Source organism: Canis lupus, chromosome 5 (assembly GCF_003254725.2).
Source record: "Canis lupus dingo isolate Sandy chromosome 5, ASM325472v2, whole genome shotgun sequence".
NCBI lineage: Eukaryota > Metazoa > Chordata > Mammalia > Carnivora > Canidae > Canis > Canis lupus.
This window is the reverse complement of record NC_064247.1, coordinates 40,403,867-40,425,406: the sequence shown is the minus strand read 5'-3', so window position 1 is coordinate 40,425,406 and position 21,540 is coordinate 40,403,867. Positions and strand designations below refer to the sequence as shown.

Genomic DNA, 21,540 nt, shown 5'->3' with positions numbered 1-21,540 from the left:
ACCATGATCAGGTGAGATTTATCCCAGAAATGAAAGGTTGGTTTAACATCTGATAATCGATTAAAGTACTACACCATATCAACTGAGTAAAAACCAAAACCCACATGACCATCTCAATCGATACAGAAAATTTTTGACAAAATCCAACACCATTTCATGATAAAAAAAAAAAATTAGAAATAGTGGGAAATAGCTTGATAAAAAGCATTTATGAAAAATCCATCCATACCTAACATATTAAAAGATGAAAAACTCAGGGGACGCCTGGGTGGCTCAGTGCTTGAGCATCTGCCTCAGGGTGTGACCCCGGGTCTGGGGATCGAGACCCACACACTGAACCCCCTGTGAGGAGCCTGCTTCTCCCTCTGCCTGTGTCTCTGCCCTCTCTCTCTGCGTCTCTCATGAATAAATAAATAATTGTAAAACAAAATACAACAAAACAAAACTGAAAGCTTTCTTCATGAGGTCAGGAATAAAACAAAGATGCTCACTTTCACCACTTCCATTCAACACCATACTGCAAGTTTTAGCCCAACCTATCAGGCAACACAAAGAAATAAAAGGCATTCAAAGTGGACAGGAAGAAGAAAACTATTTCTATTAGCAGATGACATGATCTTATATATAGAAAATCCTAAAGAATCCACAAGAAAACTATTAGAGTTAACAAATGAATTTAGTAAAAGCTGAAGTACAAGATCAACACAAAGTTGTACTTCTATGCATTACCAATGAAGAATAAGAATATGAAATTAAGAAAATAATTCTATTTATAATAGCATCAAGAAGAATGAAATACTCAGGAAAAAATGACCCTGAGTAGGTATAAGACTTGTACACTGAAACCTACAAAACAACAATGAAAGAAATTAAAGATAGCTTAAATAAATGGGATAACATCCCATTGTTCATGGACTGAAAGACGACTTAATATTGTCAAAATGGCAATATATCCCAAGGAATCTACAGATACAACGTAAATTCAATCCTAAAATTTGTATGCAATTTCAAGGGACCCAGAATAGCCAAAATAATCTTACAACTGAAAAAAAGCTGGAGGACACACAGTTCCTGATATTCAAATTTACAAAGCTGCAGTAACTTTCTCAATAAATGGTTTGGGACAACTAGATATTCACATGCAAAAAAAAAAAAGTTGGACCTTAGTTCAAACAACATGCAAACTAATTCAAAATGGATCAAAGGCCTAAAACTCAGAAGAACACACAGGTGGGCATGGGGAGTGATTGTTAATGTTCCATTTGCGAGGTTTCCATTTGGGATGATGAAAAAGTCTGGAACCAGACAGTGGTAATGGTTGCACTACACTGTGAATATACTAAATGTCACTGAATTAGAGACTTTATAACAGTTAACTTTATGTTAGGGGAATTTTTCTTTAATTAAAAAAAACTATATCCACTTACAATGAAAATACGAGCACAAGAAAAAAAATTCCATTTATAATAGCACCAAAAAGAATAAAATATTTATCTATTTATCTCTTTTTAAAAATAAAATACTTAGAATAAATTGAAGAAATACAAAACGGACACTTGAAAACCACAAAATGCTACTGGAAGAAATTAAAGATCTGAATAAAATTAAAGGCATCCTATGTTCATGGGTCAGAATATTTAATACCGTTAAGATGGCAATATATCCCAAACTGATTTAGGGAGTCAATGCACTCTGTATCAGAATCCTGGCTGGTGTCTTCAGAGAAGCTGACAAACTGATCTTTAAATGCATCTGAAAACTCAAGAGACCTCAAAAAGTCAAAACAATCTTAAAAAAGAACTAAGTTGGAAGACTCCTGCTTCCTTCTTGACTTCAACACTTGTTACCCAAGCAGGAGTAATTAAGACAGAGTTAAACAGTTATCATTTGACCTAACAATTCTACTTCTAGATATATACACAAGAGAAATGAAAATCTATATCCACACAAAAACTTGTACAGGAGCATTATTCGTAATAGCCAAAAGAGAGAATCAACCCAAATGTCCCTCAACTGATGCATAAACAAGATGTGATGTTTGTACAATGGAATACTTGGCCATAAAAAGGAATAAAGTTCTGGGGAGCCTGGGTGGCTCAGTCGGTTGGGCAACTGACTCTTGATTTTGGCTCAAGTCATGATCTCAGGGTCCTAGATCAGGCCCTGCTTTGGGCTCCCTGCTCAGGGGGAGTCTGCTTCTCCCTCTCTCTCTCTCTGTCCCTCCCCCTGGCTCATGCTCTCTCTCTCTCTCTCAAATGAAAGATCTTTTAAAAAACCAACAACAAAAAACAACAAAAAAAGGAATAAAGTTCTGATATATGCTAAACATGGATGAACCTTGAAAACAGTATGCTAAGTGAAAGAAGCCTGTCGCAAAAGACCACACATCATATGGTTCCAATTATATGAAATGTTCAGAATAGGCAAGTCTATAGAGACAGTAAGTAGATTAGCAGCCGCCTAGGGCTGGAGGAATGGTGGATTTGGAGGGTATTAGTTAAAGGACACAGTTTCTTCCTTAGGTAAAAAACTTTTTAAATTGGCTGTGGTAACAGTTAAGCAACTCTATGAATGTACTAAAACCACTGAATTATGTAACATAAATGGGTGAACTGTATGGTATGTGAATTAGATCTTAATAAAGGTGTACCAAAAAAGAAAGGGAAAAGCATATTCAGAATGATTTCAATTATATAACTCAACAGGTAACATTAAACCATCAAAAGTCAGGATGGTAGCTATCTTGGCAGGAGGACAGTGACTATTAGAGGGCAAAGAGAGTTCAGGATATACTGGTAATATAATATTTCTTTTTTTTAAATTTTTATTTATTTATGATAGTCACACAGAGAGAGAGAGAGAGAGAGGCAGAGACACAGGCAGAGGGAGAAGCAGGCTCCATGCACCGGGAGCCTGACGTGGGATTGGATCCCGGGTCTCCAGGATCGCGCCCTGGGCCAAAGGCATGTGCTAAACCGCTGCGCCACCCAGGGATCCCAATATAATATTTCTTGATCTGGATGCTGGATATACAGGTTAAGTCTGTTTATGAAAATTCTTCAAGCTATATATAGTTATGTTATATAGAGTTTTCTGTATATTATACTTCAACCAAAAATGTAAAACTGTATTTATGGTTAGCATCTAGACCTTTTGAGTGCTTAAAAAACAACAAAACGTTCTAGCCTATATCAAAAAACAAAAGTCAACCACATTCAGCAGGTCACCTCCTATCTAATCTAAATAGGAGGAAAATGTACGGAGTCTTGTTGATGATAATAAATAGTACTGTCTTATAAATTAAGAAAATTTATAAGGCTCCGTGTCAAAAAAACTCAAGTATTATTTATTTACATGTCAACAGTGTGATGGGAAAATAATTATGCTACATTATGGGGAAGAACACTAGACAGGGATTATGTTCTGGCTCTACATTTACTGTGTGACTTTAATAAAATTAGTTAACTTCTTAATACTTCCTCAGATCTCTTCTCTTGGGGACATTTCACTCAGTTTTGGGGAGCATCAGATAAGGTTTGATACATGAAAGCACTCCAAAAAGACACAAAAGATTAAGGAAATGTACAATGGCACTACAGTTCAAAATGAAACCAAAAGCTCTTTGATTTAATACAATATTAAGAAAGAATTATTAAGAATTATTCTAGGGGTGCCTGGGTGGTACAGCTGGTTAAGTACCTGCCTCTTGGTTTCGGCTCAGGTTGTGATCTCAGGAAAGTAAGATCCAGTATGCTCCACTCTGTGTGGAGTCTGCTTGGGGTTCTCTCTCCCTCAGCCTATCCTTCCCACTTGTGCTCATGCTCTAAGAAATAAATAAATAAATCCTTAAAAAAGCAGAGGGGGAATTATTCTATAAAGCTCCCAAATGTAGTTACTAAAATTTCTCAAATAATTACACAAAGAGCTCTTCAGAGGCTATAAATGCATGTCATATAACTTGATTATTGAAAGCACAGCTGGAGTGTCAAGCAGAATAATGGCCTGAATGAAACAGCACAATACCTTACAATATACTATTATATCATCACAGATATTTTGATTAAAGCATATAGTAAGTAGGCCAAATTTATTTTCTTTGTTTCTCCTACAATGAAAACTTCCAAACAGAATCTGTTACTGATACTTGAAGGAAAGGATCTGTAGACCTTTCTCCTGCATGGCAGAGGCTAACTGGTCGATACCTGAGAGGCCGAGATGTCGGAACCACCTGGGTGAGAATCATCAGGAGGGCCAGCAGAGCCATGAGCAATCAGTGAAACATTTCCCCCCAGAAATTCGTCTCCTCGAACCGAATGGATGAGGTCATTCAAATACTTATAATAAAGATTGCTGGACAAGAAGCCAGGCAAAAAGACCTGAAAGAGAGGACAAGCATTATTTTATTTTATTTTTTTGACAAGCATTATTTTAAAGTTGAAATCAAATACAACTAAAACTTCATTTGAAAACAGAATTTTACCCACAATTCTACCAGCTAGCACAAATTATTTTACTTTCCCTTGTTACACTCCAAGTATTAACTTCTTGTGTAGTTTATATTGTCACTAAAATTAGGAGTACAGGGGATCCCTGGGTGGCTCAGCGGTTTAGTGCCAGCCTTCAGCCCAGGGCGTGATCCTGGAGTCCTGGAATCGAGCCCCGCATCGAGCTCGCTGCATGGAGCCTGCTTCTCCCTCTGCCTGTGTCTCTGCCTCTCTCTCTCTCTCTCTCTCTCATGAATAAATAAATAAAATCTTTAAAGAAAAATAAAATTATGAGTACAATTTATAGCTTTATTCCCCCCCCCAAAAATGCTTGTCATAAAGCTATTACATAGACTTGGAGAGATCAGAGTTCTTAGAGACCAGAAAATATGCAGGGAGTGAATCTAATCTCAAACTAGATTTCTGATTATAAATATTGAAGTCTTTGTATATAAATTTATTTTTTTTACCTTTGAAATGATTTCCTTAGGATAAATTATGAGGTGTGATCATGCAGTTAAACAGCATCAATGTTTTAAAAGCTTTGACAGATATGGCCACTTTACCCTTCAGAAGGATGCTGTCAATTTGTATCATTGGCAATATATCAAGGTATCTGTTTTGACATAGGCTTTGCAACAATGGATTGCGTTTTTTCAAATTATTGTTAAATTAGTATCTAATGATATATGGGTGTTTTTATTTACATTTAAAAATTATTAATGATGCTAAGTTCCCATGTTTATTACTGGCATTTCCTATTAGCAACTTTTCCTTCATAGCAGTTAGCACATGATTATAAATAGTCTATGTTTAACATGTGCCTTCTTTACAGACAAGAGCTACAGGAGGGCAGAAACCATGTTTCTTCTGTTTACCACTGAAATACTAATACCTAGCACAGAAATTTTCAAAGTATTGATGAACAAATCATTCAGGTCTTTTTCTCATTTATCTAATTGATAATATTCTTAAAATTAGTCTAAGTTCTTTATATTATACATTATTTTATAAGAAATATTTCCACATTCTGTTTTTCTCTGTATTTTAAGAAGTTTATTTTTTTTTAAAGATTTTATTTATTTATTCATAAGAGAGAGAGAGAGAGAGAGAGAGAGAGAGAGAGGCAGGCAGAGACTCAGGCAGAAGGAGAAGTCCATGCAGGGAGCCCGATGTGGGACTCGATCCCGGGACTCCAGGATCACGCTCTGGGCCAAAGGCAGGCACTAAATCACTGAGCCACCCAGGGATCCCCCAGAAGTTTACATTCTTTATACAATAAAGATTTGGAACTTTTCCTTGGAGATCAGAAAGATTTTAATTTAAATCAGGAAAAAAATTTTTATCCCTGGGCACTAGCTGATACTCTATTTAGTTTGCCATTAGCTTTTTAGTGATTTGATTTTTATATGTAATTTTTCCATGTTCCTGAAATTCAGTTTTTATGTGTGGCATTATTTAATAGCACTTACTGGACCCTTTTTCACCAAGATACACATGACATACATAAGCGACATAACCTCATGGGCTTATCCTGGGCTCTGTGGATTCCTAGTAAGACCTACTCTAGTTTATTTGAAGAATAAGTCATTCATAAATTCTAACACCTTACTATTAATAAGCTATTAGTGATACCCCACAAGTTTTGATACACAAAACTAGTATTCTAACCCCGTTGATAGATACTGATGAATTATTTGGATCATTCCTAAGCTAAATGCCCAATACTGCTAATCTAATTATTTTTGAAAATGTAATAATAACAGCAGTAATAATGGCCATTAACATTCAATGTTTACCATGTGTTAGACATAATGCTAATATAAGAACTTTATACGTCTAACTTCATTATCCTTAAAGTAACTCTTAGGTAAGTATCCACATTATTTCCATTTTATAGATGCGGAAAATGGGCATTAAAGAATTTCAGTATCTGCCTGAGGTCACTCAGCCTATGAAGTTAATTAATACATACCAAGTCAGACTCAAAGCCTCTGCTCTTAATCACTATGCTTCACTGCTTCAATTTTCCCTGTTTTGTTACATTTATTTTTTTTCCTGTGTTAGGTTTTCTGGGTTTTACCCAGAAAGAAGTAAAAACTTCTTGCAGTTTAATATTCTTGAAGTTCTTAGTTACCTTCTCCATGGTTGTCCAGGCCTGACGTAACGGAGTTGTGAAACAGTTAGGGAGTGGCCCACCTTCCCTGCAGATATTGGATTCAATTTCTAATCGTACAACATCATCAAATCCAAGGGGATGTGTGGCTTGGAGGGAGAAGTACCTATGATACAAAGACAGCAAAAATAAAACTAATGTCCTAGCCAGTACAAGCAACTTTTGGTACTGACTCTTTTATGAGGCCACTTGATTCAGCCTGCAGACCTAGGCCTCGAGACCTGGCTCATGCTGGCCATGCTGCAACCTTTATTCCCACAACCCCAAAGGTATCTGAGTCAACTTGCTACCTTCTTATCTCCTTCTATCTTCCTTAGTTCTTGTTTAAGATTTCTTAAGAGTCAGGTTACAGCTGAGACAAAGAAATCAATCAATCACACACATTTGATGGGCACCTATCCTCTGTTTAGCACTTGGGAGATAGAAATAGAGTTAAAAGAGGGTAAGACACAGTTATGCTGGAAAGGGAGCAGAAAAGATCTCTGCATAGAACACCATGAGAACACACCCTATAACCAGGAGGCACAGGTAATATACATGCAGGAATTCAAAATACAGTAATACGGAAAGTGAAGTAGATGGATTTGATGTATTTGGACAGAATAACACAACTTGATGAAGCCTGGGTGTAGAAAGGAAAAGGAGTAACCAAAGACACCTCAAAGATATCTAACTTCTTAAGATATAATGCAAAACTAGTGTTTTTTTGTTTTTGTTTTGCAAACCTAGTGTTTTGGTAAGCTGATTTATAAAGTAGATACAAAAGAAAAGGGGGATTAAAAGCAAAATATATATGTATGTTCTCTTCCAAGCATACTAGGGACTTCTAAATCTTGTCTAAGATATAAATGCAGAAAGACTGATGAGGAACGATTGTGACTGTATGTACATAACATACATAAGATACAAAAACAAATTGGGTTGGGGCGCCTGGGTGGCTCAGTCAGTTGAACATCTGACTCTTGATTTTGGCTCAGATCATGATCTCAAGGTTGTGGGATGGAGCCTTAGGATGGGTCCACAATCAGTGGGGAATCTGCCTGATTCTCAACTCTTTCTGTCTCCTCTGCCTCTCCCCTGCCTCACACTCACTCACTCACTCTCTCAAATGGAATAAAAAACAAAACAAAACAAACAAAAAACTAGGATCAGTGCAGTCAAATGTGACACAATGAACTTGACAAAATGACAGCCAGTGGGATGCCATATGGTGATCTTCATTTAAAAATGGCTCCCAACGTGAAAATGGGATCCAGTGGGAAAACAGGGTCTCTGCTCTGGGTGGCTACTGAACTCCAGCCAGGAGCTTACTACTACTGCCACTCTTCTGTTCCAGCATAAAAAAAATATATATGTATTTTTTGTTATTACTCTTTTCTTAACAAATAGTCTCCCATCTTATAACAAATAAGTAAGTTGGTAAATACTCTTCCATGATTCGAATTTTGGGGCACCCCAGACCAAATTTCTAAATGTAAACACTTGCTATTTTAACATCCATGTAACAATGTTCCTTATATAATATTTTCCACAAATAGATTATACAAATAAACACTGGACAAACATTAAGAATTGCATTCCAGCCCAAGTTCTGCCACTAACTTGCCCTGTGACCTTGAGAAATCAATACCTCATTGGGCCTTTGTTTTCTCACCTGCATAATGGGAAAATCAGACTAGATCTCTAATCTGGCTCCATCAGCATCATCTTGGGTATCTTCTAAATATAAAGATTCCTGGGTCATACCTCAAATGTGCTGAATCAGAATCTCTTAGAGAGGAGGGCTGGAAACCTATTTTTAACAAACTCCCAGGTGGTTCTTACGCAGACAGCCCAGCATGAACCTGCAGAGCAATGCTCAGGAACCACTGACCTAGATGCTCTCAGCTCTCTTGCAAACCCTAACATCCCACAGACTTTCCTCTACTGTCAAGTTATCCTCCCAGCAATTGCTTGTAGATACAAATAGCACATGACTTTTCTTAACAGAGTAAGAAAAATTAAATGAATAGAGTAACTCATATCACTCAACTGACCAGATGTTTTCAGTTCTGTTCACTGTAAGATTTTGCCATCTTCTCATTTTCAGTGAAGACCAATGAAAAACACTTATTCACTGAGTATTAACCTGGCTGCGTAGATCTGCATCAGAAAATATGATGCACTCATTCATAGATACTTAAGACCCTTTACAATATATTCTGATTAGTTTCATCTTCCTCCTATATTCCCTACCCAAGTTTTATTTACCCAAACTCAGATTTTCTGAAAGTGCCACATTCCCGTTTCTCTGACTTTGCTTGTGCCAATGTCTCTGCCTAGAATGTTCTTTTCCACCTTCTATGGCTAGCAAAATTTAATTCATTACTCAGGATCCAATTCAAATGTTTCTTCTGAGAAACGCTCCCTGAACTCCACCACCACCATCTTTCTTGCCACACACAAACCTCCTGTTCCCCCATCAAAGACATTTATTCTGAGAATCCTAAAACTTTATACACACTGTATGAAAAGCAGATTTATGATACTCCCTATGAGCTCCTTGACAGCAAAGACTGGATTTGTTCATCTTTACTTCCAAAATACACATCAAGGGATCCCTGGGTGGCGCAGCGGTTTGGCGCCTGCCTTTGGCTCGGGGCACGATCCTGGAGGCCTGGGATCGAATCCCACGTCGGGCTCCCTGCATGGAGCCTGCTTCTCCCTCTGCCTGTGTATCTGCCTCTCTGTCTCTCTCTGTGTAACTATCACGAATAAATAAATAAAATCTTTAAAAAAAAAAAAAAAAAAAAAACAAAATACACATCAAATACTCAGTATTTGCCAAATGCTGAAAAATCAATAAAACTCACTTGTCATATAAAATCATGGCATCGTTCTGTGCCTCCTGTCCATCATACTGGCCCTTTTTGGCAGCAAGTTGAGACTGGAAGTTATCTGCTGCCAACCAGAACTGTAAGATATTCACTGCATCCTCTTTTTCCATGTACTAGGAAGGAAAAATACAAAAGAAAAGAAAAAAAGATGATAAACAGATTTCTCTAACCATCTCTAATCCATAAGCCCAACCATTAAAAATACAGGACATACACAAAAAACAAAAACAGATCCACTTGTTCAGTTAATGTCAGTCAGCACCTTGCAGTTGCTTTTGAGACTGAAAAGTTTAAAAACCATTGTTGTAGAGGAAAAACTCAAAGAACTAACAAAAAAAAAAACACCACCCTGCTGGATACAACTTAAGTGAACTGGAATAAGAATCACAGTAAAGATGATCAGTGGGCCCTTGCTGGCTAACATACAAAAAGTAAAGCAACCAGACCGAATCTTTTATATCTGATCATTTCCATCACTCCACGCAGCCACAGTAACCTGAACGAATGTGGACTTAAACTTACAGCAAAGAGAGGGAGTGAGACAGCAAATCAACCAAAAGTTCTATTCCTGGGAGAGGCAGAGGGCAAGTGTGTATAGAAGTTATGCTCTGTGAACCTGGAACCTGGTATATCCACTTCTCTCTACTTAATAGTCATAGTATTTCATTTACCGAAACCTAACAAATATCATCAAGCTAAACTGTGTATAGGCCTCAAAGAGATTAATCTACTCATTGCTTGAGAAATCCTATCAAGTGGCTAAAGTAAAAGCAATGATAGAAGGAAAAAATTTACTACTTTCCTTTCCTCTTCTGAAGTCTGGTCTGCAAATATGTGCGCACTGGAATCAAGTATCAAACCTGTGGTTTTAAAACAGCTCCAGATAATTAAAAATACGCATTCTCCTATAAGCAGAAGTTTAGTTAAATTTTCAAAATTGGTTATTTTACACTGAATTCTCATATTCTCTTTAACCTAATATGCTGTTAAAGTACTCTTGCCATTAGGTGCACAACTTAATAAAATTATTTCATTCCAGTCGATCTTTTTGGAAATGATTTGGCTCCTCCATGTTATCTTCTATAGGGGGCCCAACACGTCTAGTTTAGAGGCTGGAATGTTCTAACAGAGTGTGAAAGGAAATGCAGACTTTACCTCAGAGAAATAAAAGAGGGCTGACTCACAGAAGAGAATGTCAGCCAGGTAAACAGTTCCACTGGTCAGCACTTCAATCTGGTATTTACAGAAATGGTGACTTCGCAGAAACTCACTAAAGTGCCTGCACATGGACAAAAAGGGAAAATTTGAGGGAACGACCAAGGAAAGAGCTTAACTGGGAAAAATATACTCTCTCTTTCCATTCTGTGCCTATTGTATCTTAGAAGCCTCGGTCACACTACCTCCCTTCCCATGATGTTGTTCCTGGTTCCTACACCTGGAAGGATCTCTCCCACCTCTTAGTGACTTTGTAGTTGCCTCTGTTATGTGACACATGTTACATCATATTACATGTAACCAAAAAACATGCTCTATTTCTCTTAATAGGCTGTAACTTCCTTCAAAGCAGGGACTATATCTAACTGTGCCTTGCGCAGAGCACTCTTTCCATAAATACTAAATGACTCAATATGTAGACTTTTTTTTTAAGGGCATGCAGCAGTAATTAATCTAACAAAAAACAAAAAACAAAAAACAAAAAAACAAACCATGGAGGCAGTTTCAAAAAATCTATGTGGATTTAGTAATACAGCATCCATTAAGCTTAAAGCATGCACTAACAAATTAGGATATCCACCTGAACACATGCATTGTTGAAATGAATAAATTATAATAGTCACACTATAGTTATAATCACCCTCAAATGACTTCAGAATTTTAAAAAATTCTTTTAACTTAGGAAATATGAACAGTAAAAACAAATAAGTGTTTTATTTTTAAGAGTTCATATAATTTACATTTAAGACACCATGAACCAAGGAAGTCTCAGAGTATGCCTATAAGATCCTGTAAACATTCAAAACATTTAAGTCAACAAGATAGTTTGTTTTTAGTTGAATGAACTCACATCCCCAAACCCAAAATGTGAAAGTATGAAATTAACTTACTCTTGCTCCATTGCACTAAAGACTATAGACTGTGCCAAAACAAAACAGTTGGGATCCACCTGTCCATCTTCTCCACAAATCTTTGCTGTAAAAGAAATGGTAAATAAATTTCTACTAAATCCAAACCATACATCTTTGTGAATCAAAGTAGGAAAATAACTGTAGAGGTATATATATCAGAAAGTTTAAGAAAAATACAGGTGAACATATAATCTTGAGGTAGGGAAGATCTTTCCAAGCATATATATATTAAAGTGGAAATCAAAAGATTTAACAACATAAAATTAATTTCTATACATTAACACACCCCCAAAACAAAATACAAAAGGCACATGGGGGGAAAAATTTGCAGCATGACTGACAGTTTACTCTGAATATGGTAAATTATCATTCATGTATCAAGAGCTCCTACAAATAAGTAAGAAATATCCACAAAGAAAAATGAGCAAAGGACATGAAAAGAGTTTATAAAAGAACAAATATAGGGGTGCCTGGCTGGCTCAGTCAGAAGAGGATGCTCACTCAGGATTGTGAGTTCAAGCCCCACACTTGGTGTAGAGATTACTAAAAGAAACAAACTTAAACAAAAATAAATATAAAATGGCCAGTATGAAAAGATATACACGCTCACTAGTAATCAAATAAATATAACAAGTTAGAATAAGAAGGCACCCCACTTTTCGTTTAGTAAACTGGCACAAAATTGTTGTGACAACGCACATGTTTAATCGTTTAACACTACACTGTCTTGCTTGAGCAAAGACATGGGAAAACTGACACTAGTGTTAGTGAGAATATACTGGTATATCCTTTTCTGGAGAGCATTTTGGTACTTTATGGCATAAGCTTTAAAAATATGCATGCCCTTTCAATCAGCAATTCTATTTCTAAGACTGCAACCTAAAGAGTTATGGATTTGTAAAAAGATGTATCTGTAAAAAAGTTCATCAAAATGTTATCTGGTAGAAACATGAAATGTGCTAAAAATAGGAATTACCTAAGTAAAATGCAGGAAATCAGTAAGCTGTTTAGCCAGCTATCAAATATGGCTGAAAAAAACCATTCACCCACAACGGCTAGTTTCACTTTAAGTTCATGACCTTAGTGGGACCTTAATGAAACCCAAGGATCATACTACAGTTTTCTGGTCCATTTCCTCTCATACTCTGCCAGATGACACAAAACAGAACTTCTCCTCTCTCTTTGGACACCTTAACACCTCATCTAATCTCTTTGCTTCTTACTTCGTTAAGAAAATAGAAGGAATCAGAAAATTATTTCCACCACTTACCACCACATCTACCAACTCATCTGCACCACCCCTATCCATGCACTCCGTGTTTGAGCCCTGGATCTCATCCTCTTTTGCCTCAAAACTTCTTTCTCACAGCAACTGTCCCTCTATCTCCTGCATCAAGCTTTCCTTTGCTACTGCCTCATACTCACCAATTATATATAGTCTATTTGTATGCTCTACGTATATACTTGATTGTATGCTATACTTTATATGCTTGTAACACATCATCACAAAAACAAAACAAAAAGCATTGTACCTTGATTTAACATCCCCTTCCAGCTCATCTTTAGAGCAAAATGCCTCTTCGCAGTTGCTCATACTTGTCTCCATTCCACCTCCTAGTCTAAGACTCCTCTGATTAAATTTCTGTCTCAAGTGACCTACTGAAATTAAGATAACCAATGCACCAGTTGTCCACAAGGTTGGCATGTCCATTCCATTTCTAATATTCATCTTACTTAACCTCTCAGCAGGATTTAACACACCTCTGATCACTCCCTGACTCCTAGGAACATTGCTTCCAGAAAGAACTACTCTCCTGAAACATAGATGATATGGCAGAGCCAACTTTATGAGCTGCTACTTCTGTGTTTCCTTTGCTAGTTCTCCCTCAGTCACTAGACTTGTGAATGTTGGGCCTGCCCCAGAACACAGTCCTTAGGCCTCGTCTCTACTCATCATCCTCATTCCAAGGATAATGTTATCCACGGCTTTAAACCCATCTATATGCTGATGACTTCCAAACATATCTTCAACCTAGACCTCTCTCATGAACTCCTAGCTCAGATATCCAACTGCTTGACATTCACCATTTGGGTGTCTAAAAACCCACACTCCTGATTTTTCCCATAAGCCATTACCTCCACAATCTTCTTCAACTTATAAATGCAACTCCATTCTCTTACTCAGGTTTTCAAAAAACTGAAGTCATGCTTGATTCCTTTTCCCCCCTTACAACGTTCACTTTCAAACCATCAGCAAATTCTATCAGCTGTACCTTCAAAATATTTTTTAAACTCCACCACTTCAAGGATTTGCAGAAGATGAAGGATGCAGTGGAAGGATAGTTTCTGGGTTATTCTGAATCCCCATGTAAAAAGGAAGTAATCAGACAGCAACACCAGAAACCCATGGATAACATTTACAACAAAACCAGGAAGGTGGAATTTATAGTAACAGCTCACGGGCAGACTTCTTCCAACTGTATGTATTTGAAGTACAGCTGTATTAGAATATTTCAGCTGTAAGAGAATATGGGGTAGGATTCAGAATGAAGCCCAAAGAGAAAAATGACTGGCCTAAAAACACATATGTAATCAACATTTTAATTTTCTCAGATCCCTTAATCACCAAAGGTTACCAACTTATACTTTCAAAGATTTTTTTTCCCTTCATAGGATTATATCATTAATTTGATAAAGTTTAAGAAAAGAAAAAAAAGAATTGAAGTGATATTTCATTTCTAATGCTTATTTGGCTCAAAAATCCCCCCCTTGTGTCCTACGCCAGATAGTCTGGTTAGTCACTGGTACAAACAAATCCTAAAAGGAATCACTAGTCAGCCAATTCCTCAAATAGCCAAATTCTAATCAGTTAGGACACCCTAGTTGTATTATTGTACAGGAAATGTTCGTCTAGGTAAGTCTGGAAGATGGCAATAACAAATTCCCACATAAAAAATAGAACAAATTCCCACTACATAGAAAAGCCAATATGAAACGACATTTGCAACAAAACTGGGGAAAACCCCAAATATAAGCAAATGGTGACAAATAACCAGCAGCCACAAAACCTATGTATTATAGGCGTCTGTGTAGGAAAAAGAAAAGGAAAACAATGGGACCAGCATCTGATGAGCCCCAAAACAGCCAACAGTGGTTCACTGTGAAGTCTGATGGGCCAATTTAAGAAGCACAGCTCAGATATTAAAGGGTTTTACAGTGTCCAATATTGAGCCAGTGCAAAATATCAGTGGTAAAGATTTAAAGAGCCCCATGCTGGGGAGAATCTGCTAGAAGCAGAATAACAAGCTGTATTTTATAAACCAAAACTACAAAGTCTCTGTCAAAAAGATACAAAACTCAGTACTAGAACTTGATGGGAATATAAATATTTATTTAATAAAAACAAACCACTTTCATCTGTGATTACAGGTACACCTCAGGTCCTTCTGATACAACATAGTAAAAACTTATAAGTTTTTTATTTTACTATGACCTACAGAGAAATAGATTTATGTTACACAGTACACACAAACGTATATGAATTTTGATGAAAACAATGTCCTGAAATGATGTCTGTTTGTCTTTATTACTGAATCTTTGATATTTCTATTCTAGTCTTTTTTTTTTTTTTTGGCAGGAAAATGAGGTCGCAAGAGGAGACTGGTCTGAATTTACAGTTTGAAAAACACCACAAACAGCACACTAGTTAATGTGTAGGGATCTATTTCCAAATCCCAACTCTGCCATGTCTGAGTTGTGTTACTTTGGGCAAATGATTTACCCTCTTGTGCTTCCAATTCCTCATTTATAAAATAATAACTGTATATGCTATAAGGTTCTTTAGAAAGTTAGAGTTTATCCATGGAAAGTGCCTACAATGCTGTCTTGGACACAGTAAGTACTCAATAAATGTGTGCTACTATTCTTTTCATGCTGCTGTTGTTAACTGAGTCAAAGTCTAAGAATTTGGTTCCAACATATAACAGAAGAAAATTTTAAGTGAGCTACAGTTGATATAATAAAGTGCTCTGAAAACAGACTAGGAAGGGATACACTGAATTCCATGTTCATAAAAAAAATCCTCGTGGTTAAGCAAAACAACCCGCACTATTATTATTATTTACTTATTTATTTATTTTTTTTGCCAGAGCTTCAAGCACTGCTTACCTATGATGTCATTTCTCATTGCTTCTGTAATTGGTATTGGTTTAGCAGCATCTGGAGATATATATTTGGTAAAAGTATTCACTGCATCTTGTTCTATACCTGCAAGGGAAGGAGACAACTTCAAAATTCAAAGAGAAATTTGGGAAAGTAATGGACTATAATCATGAACAGCAGGGCTGTTTGCTGTAGGACCAAGCACACACACAAATACATACACATGTATTATAAACATATATAACAATATATTTAGGACAAAAAAAGGCTCTAGCATGTTACATTTTTACTCTTTGTGGAACACAGTTATATGTGAATTCCCTCCACTACACCTCATCTAAACTAAGAAGCTCCTTAAACAGTAATTATTTCTGCATGTTCTCTTTCCATGTCTCCTCTCCAAAGTCTCAATCTAATGGACTTGCACAGCAATATAAGAGCAAGGGCTCAAAAATTATTTATAAATCTACAATCAATTAAAATATTTTACAAAATGATTTCACGTTCATAAATATATCTGTTAACTTTCAACAACCTTAGAAAGTTAAAACAACAAATCTCGAACTTTTTAGTCTCAGGACTTCTTTGCAATCCTAATAAAAGAGCTTTTGTTAAATCTGAATTTTATCTATAGATATTAAGATATTAGAAATTAAAAAAAAAAACAAGAAAAATGACTGATTCTGTTAAAATTAACAATATCAAATCTTCCTTAACATAAACAACATGTTTTAGGAAAAAAAAAAAAACTATTTTCCAAACTGAAAAAGAATTAGCAAGAAGAGGGCATTATTTTACATTTTTGCAACGCTGTTTGTCTTGATAGGAAACTGCTATATTTTCATATCTGCTTTGGCATTCAATCTGCTATGCTATTTTGTGTTGGCTGAAGTTTATTTTGATATGGTGATGTAATAATAAATACACACACACACACACACACACACACAGTCTTCATCCTGGTTCCTGGTACAGAGCTTCTAAAACCCTGGAGATCCCTGAATATTAAGGGTAAGAAGAGCATATTTTGTTATTCATAAGTCCCTTTCAACCACAGGAAAGTTTATGGTAATGACTTGCAGAACAGAGCTGGTTGCCGAAGGAACAAACCAGGTGATTACAGCATTGGAACTTTCAGCTCTACTCCCCAACTCTAAGGAGGGAAGAAGAGCTGGGGATCCAGTTAATCACCAACGGCCAATAATTTAACCAATCATGCCCATGTTATAGAACCATAAAACCCCTGAATGAAGTAGTTCAGAGAGCTTCCCGGTTGGTGAATGCATCCATGTGCTGGAAGGATGGCATACCTCAACCCACAAAGACTGAGGCTTCTGCACTTGGGATCCCTCTTGACCTTGCCCTCTGCATCTCTTTACTTGGTGGTTCATTTGTATGTTTTATAATGTGCTTTATAATAAAACAGTAAATATAAGTAAAGTGTTTCCCTAAACTCTGTGAACTAATATAAGATTACTGAATACAAGGAGAAGTTATGGAAACCCTGGATTTATAGCTGGTTGGCCAGAAGTACATGTGATAACTTGAGACTTGCAGCTGGCATCTAAAGTAGGGGGCAATCTTGTGGACTGAGCCCTTAACCTGTGAGGTCTGTGCTAACTTGGGGAGTTAGTGCCAGAATGAATTAAACTGTAGAACCCCAAGTTACAGAGAATTGGAGAACTACTTCGTGTGGAAAACCCACACATTTGGTGTCAGAAGTGTTGTGAATAGAGAAATGGTTTTATCTATATATTTTTTAAAATTTATTTATGATAGTCACAGAGAGAGAGAGAGAGAGAGAGAGAGAGGCAAAGACATAGGCAGAGCGAGAAGCAGGCTCCATGCACCGGTAGCCCGACGTGGGATTCGATCCTGGGTCTCCAGGATCGCACCCTGGGCCAAAGGCAGGCGCTAAACTGCTGCGCCACCCAGGGATCCCTGGTTTTATCTATATTAAGAAAATCTGGCCTCAGATATGCAGAGATGGGAAAAGGGAGTATTTTAACAGCTTTTTAAAATCACTGTGAATATACTCTTCTTTGATATTACACCAAAATTTGACAAATGGCAGTTTCTTAAAGGTTAGTTAGAATGTGGGAAGTGGACCTCCTCTTCCAGTCTCTTTGGGGTCTGGCACAGAAACAAGATGACGAAGGGGATGTCACTGTTCAGAAAGCGTTGCAATAAGATGCACACGTTGTGCCACCACTGTGGCTCTAAGGCCTATCACCTTCAAAAGTCCACCTGTGGCAAGTGTGGCTACCCTGCCAACTGGAAGAGAAAGTATAACTGGAGAGCCAAGGCTAGAAGACAAAATACCACTGGGACCGGTCGAATGAGGCACCTAAAATTGTATACAGCAGATTCAGGCATGGATTCCGTGAAGGAACAACACCTAAGCCCAAGAGGGCAGCTGCCGCAGCATCCAATTCATCTTAAGGATTTCAATGATTAGTCAAAATAAACATTCTGGTTTAAAAAAAAAAAAAAAAAAAAAAAAAAAAGAATGTGGGAAGTGCAAGCCAGATCAGTGAACTTATCGGTTACATTAAAATCCAGTGGTATATCTCCCCCTTTAGTAAGTAGATCTTTACATTCATGATTTTATGACATCATGTATTTTTTAATATTTTGGAAAATACTGGTTCACTGACTTATGCAGACCTTCCAAATGTTGATACACTACATCAGAGAATGTAAAAAAAAGAAATCGCATCATTAATATCACCAATCATCTTATCAGAACACACTTAAAAAAAAAAAGATTTATTTATTTACTTGAGAGAGAGCAAGCATGAGAGGGGAGGAGGGACAGAGAGGCACAGCAGACAAGACCTGAGCCCAAGGCAGACGCTTAACTGACTGAGCTACCTAGGTGCTCCAGAATACTCTTTAAAGTTGTCAAAGCACAGGGTGGTAAATATCAGTTTTTCAAAATTCTAATTTTCACTTTAAAAGCTTACATTTTACCAAGGGCAACAAATACTATCAGCTGTTTTCCTTGAAATGACAAGCTCACTTCATTCATTTCCAAGAAAACATCTGGCAATTCCCAAGCCACAGTCATTCTTTGGAGTAAAAATGGTATTCCATTAAAAAAAAGAGCTAATTGAGGGGCACCTGGGTGGTTTAGTTGGTTGAGTGTCTGACTCTTGATTTCAGCTCAGGTCATGATCTCAGGGTCATGAGACTGAGCCCTGCATTGGGCCCTGTGCTCAGTGTGGAATCTGCTTCAGATTCTCTCTTGCTCTCCCTCCCATGCATTTTCACTCTCATATAAATAAATAAAATCTTAAAAAAAAAAAAAGTAGTTAATTGAGTTCACAAAAACAATCAAATATGCATGTACTTTTCCTTAAAACAAGTAGTATGCTTGTTTATGCGTACTTCCCAATTCACCATACATATTAAAAAAATTATATACCTATGCTGTGATGAGCACTGGGTGTCTTTCAGAAGTAGTGATCACTAAACTGACATCTGAAAATAATATTACATTGTATGTTAACTAACTGAACTTTAAATAAAAAACTCAATAAAATAAAAACATTTAAAAAAATTTATATCTTTTTAAAAAATATTTTATTTATTTATTCATGAGAGACACAGAGAGAGAGAGGCAGAGACACAGGCAAAGGGAGAAGCAGGCTCCATGCAGGGAGCCCAATGTGGGACTTGATCCCTGGACTCCAGGATCCCGCCCTGGGCCAAAGACAGGTGCTCAACTGCTGAGTCACCCAGGCGTCCCCCAATTTTTTTTTTTAAAGAAGAGATTATTATCCCTATTTTTATAGAAAAATACTTATGTGCAAAAGAATAAAATGAACTATTTGAGTTAATAAAGTGCTGGAGAGAGGATGGGGCCAACGAGAAGCAAAACAGTTTTTGATGTGACTGAAGATGTTATCAGCTTAAAACAGATTGCTGTAAAAGTCTTTTATGTACGTCCCATGGTGACCACAACAAAAATGCCTATGGAAGATATGCAAAAGAATGAGAAAGGAATCAAAGCATGTCACTACATGAAAACAAGGAAATACAAAGGAAGACAGCAAGAGAGGAAAAGAAGTAAAAAGGCCTAGAAGCCACTCAGAAAAACAATGAGCAAGATGGCAACATAAATCCTGCTCTATCAATAATAACTTTAAATGTGAATGAATTAAATTGCCCAAAAGACACAGAGACTGAATGTATTTTTAAAATAAAAAGAAATCAAGATCCTACTACATGATGCCTATAAGAGACTCAATTTAGATTTAAGGACACACAAAGGCTGAAAGTGAAAGGATGGAAAAAGATATTCCATGCAAACAGTAACAAAAAGAGCAGAGAGAAGGGGACTAACCTTGTCAAAAGGGGACTAACTTTAAGTCAAAAACTGTCACAAGAGACAATGATAAAAGGGTCAATCTACCAAGAAGATATAACAATTATATATACCGCAACATTAGAGCCTCTAAATATACAAACACTGACAGAAGTGAAGGAAGAAATAAACAGCAAGACAGTAACAGACTTCAATGCCCCATTTTCAGTAATGGATATAGAACATCCGGACAGAAAATCTGGAAGGAAACAGAGGACTCAACACCACAGACCAAATGGACCTAACAGACTTTTATAGAACATTCCATCCTACAGCAGCAGAATAGAATACACATTTAAATCATTCTCTAGGACAAATCACATGTTAGGTCACAAAACAGGTCTTAAATTTAATAAGACAGAAATCATATCAAGTATCTTTCCCAACCATAATGGAATAAACCCAGAAATCAAAAGCAAAAAGAAAACTGGAAAACTAAGAAATATGTGGAAATTAAACAATACATTCTTGAACAACCAATGAGTTGAAAAAGAAATTGAAAAGGAAGTTTAAAATATGTCTCGAGACAAATGAAAACACAACATATCACAATCTTACGGGATACACTAAAACCAGTATCAAGAGGGACACGTATAGCTATAAATGCTTACATCAAGAAAGCAGAAAAATCTCACAGAACCTAACTTTACACAAGAAACTAGAAATAACAAATTAAGCCCAAGTCAGAAGGAATAACAATTAGAGCAGAATTAAATACAGAATAGAAAAAAACAGAAAAATATATGCAAAATTTGGTTCTTCAAAAAGATCAACAAAATTGACCCAACTTTAGCTAGACTAAAATAGACAACTCAAACAAAATAAAAAATAAAAGAGGATATTACAACTGATGCCACAGAGCTAAAAGTTTCATAAGACACTATTAGAACACCTACTAAGACTGAATCACCAAGAAACAGAAATTGAACACATCTATAATTTGTAAGGAGACTGAATCAGTAATTAAAAATCCTTCTAACAAAGAAAAGCCCATAGCAGAAAGCAGAAAAGCAAATGGCTTCACTGGAGAATTCTACCAAACATTTAAAGAAGAATTAACAATAATCCTTCTCAAATTTGTCCCCCCAAAATGAAAAAGGAACACTTCCAAACTCATTTTATGAGGCCAGCCATTATTCTAATACCAAAGCCAAACAAAGATACTATAAAGCAAACTACAGTACAATATCCCTGATGAACACAGATGCAAAAATTCTCAACAAAACACTAGCAAACAGAATTCAACAGTACCTGAAAAGCATCACACACCATGACCAAGTGGAATTCATCCCTGGAGTGCGAGGATATGGTTTAACATATAAAAATCAACTACAGTGATACACCACAT

At 36.6% G+C, this 21,540-nt stretch overlaps 1 protein-coding gene and 1 pseudogene across 4 annotated transcripts in view; one reads left to right on the top strand and one right to left on the bottom strand.

The window, feature by feature from the left end:
* AKAP10 (A-kinase anchoring protein 10) overlaps window positions 1-21,540 on the bottom strand; it is an 85,620-nt gene that overhangs the window by 23,790 nt on the left and 40,290 nt on the right. For all 4 annotated transcript variants that reach the window (XM_025428240.3, XM_049109494.1, XM_049109495.1 and 1 more), the window contains 6 exons: window positions 15,830-15,928; window positions 11,642-11,726; window positions 10,692-10,815; window positions 9,513-9,649; window positions 6,622-6,766; window positions 4,203-4,376 (listed from right to left, as the gene is read on the bottom strand). In XM_025428240.3, coding sequence (XP_025284025.1) covers window positions 4,203-4,376; window positions 6,622-6,766; window positions 9,513-9,649; window positions 10,692-10,815; window positions 11,642-11,726; window positions 15,830-15,928 — 764 coding nt within the window. The remainder of the gene's footprint in view (window positions 1-4,202; window positions 4,377-6,621; window positions 6,767-9,512; window positions 9,650-10,691; window positions 10,816-11,641; window positions 11,727-15,829; window positions 15,929-21,540) is intronic.
* LOC112647290 (60S ribosomal protein L37-like) lies at window positions 17,973-18,265 on the top strand (annotated as a pseudogene).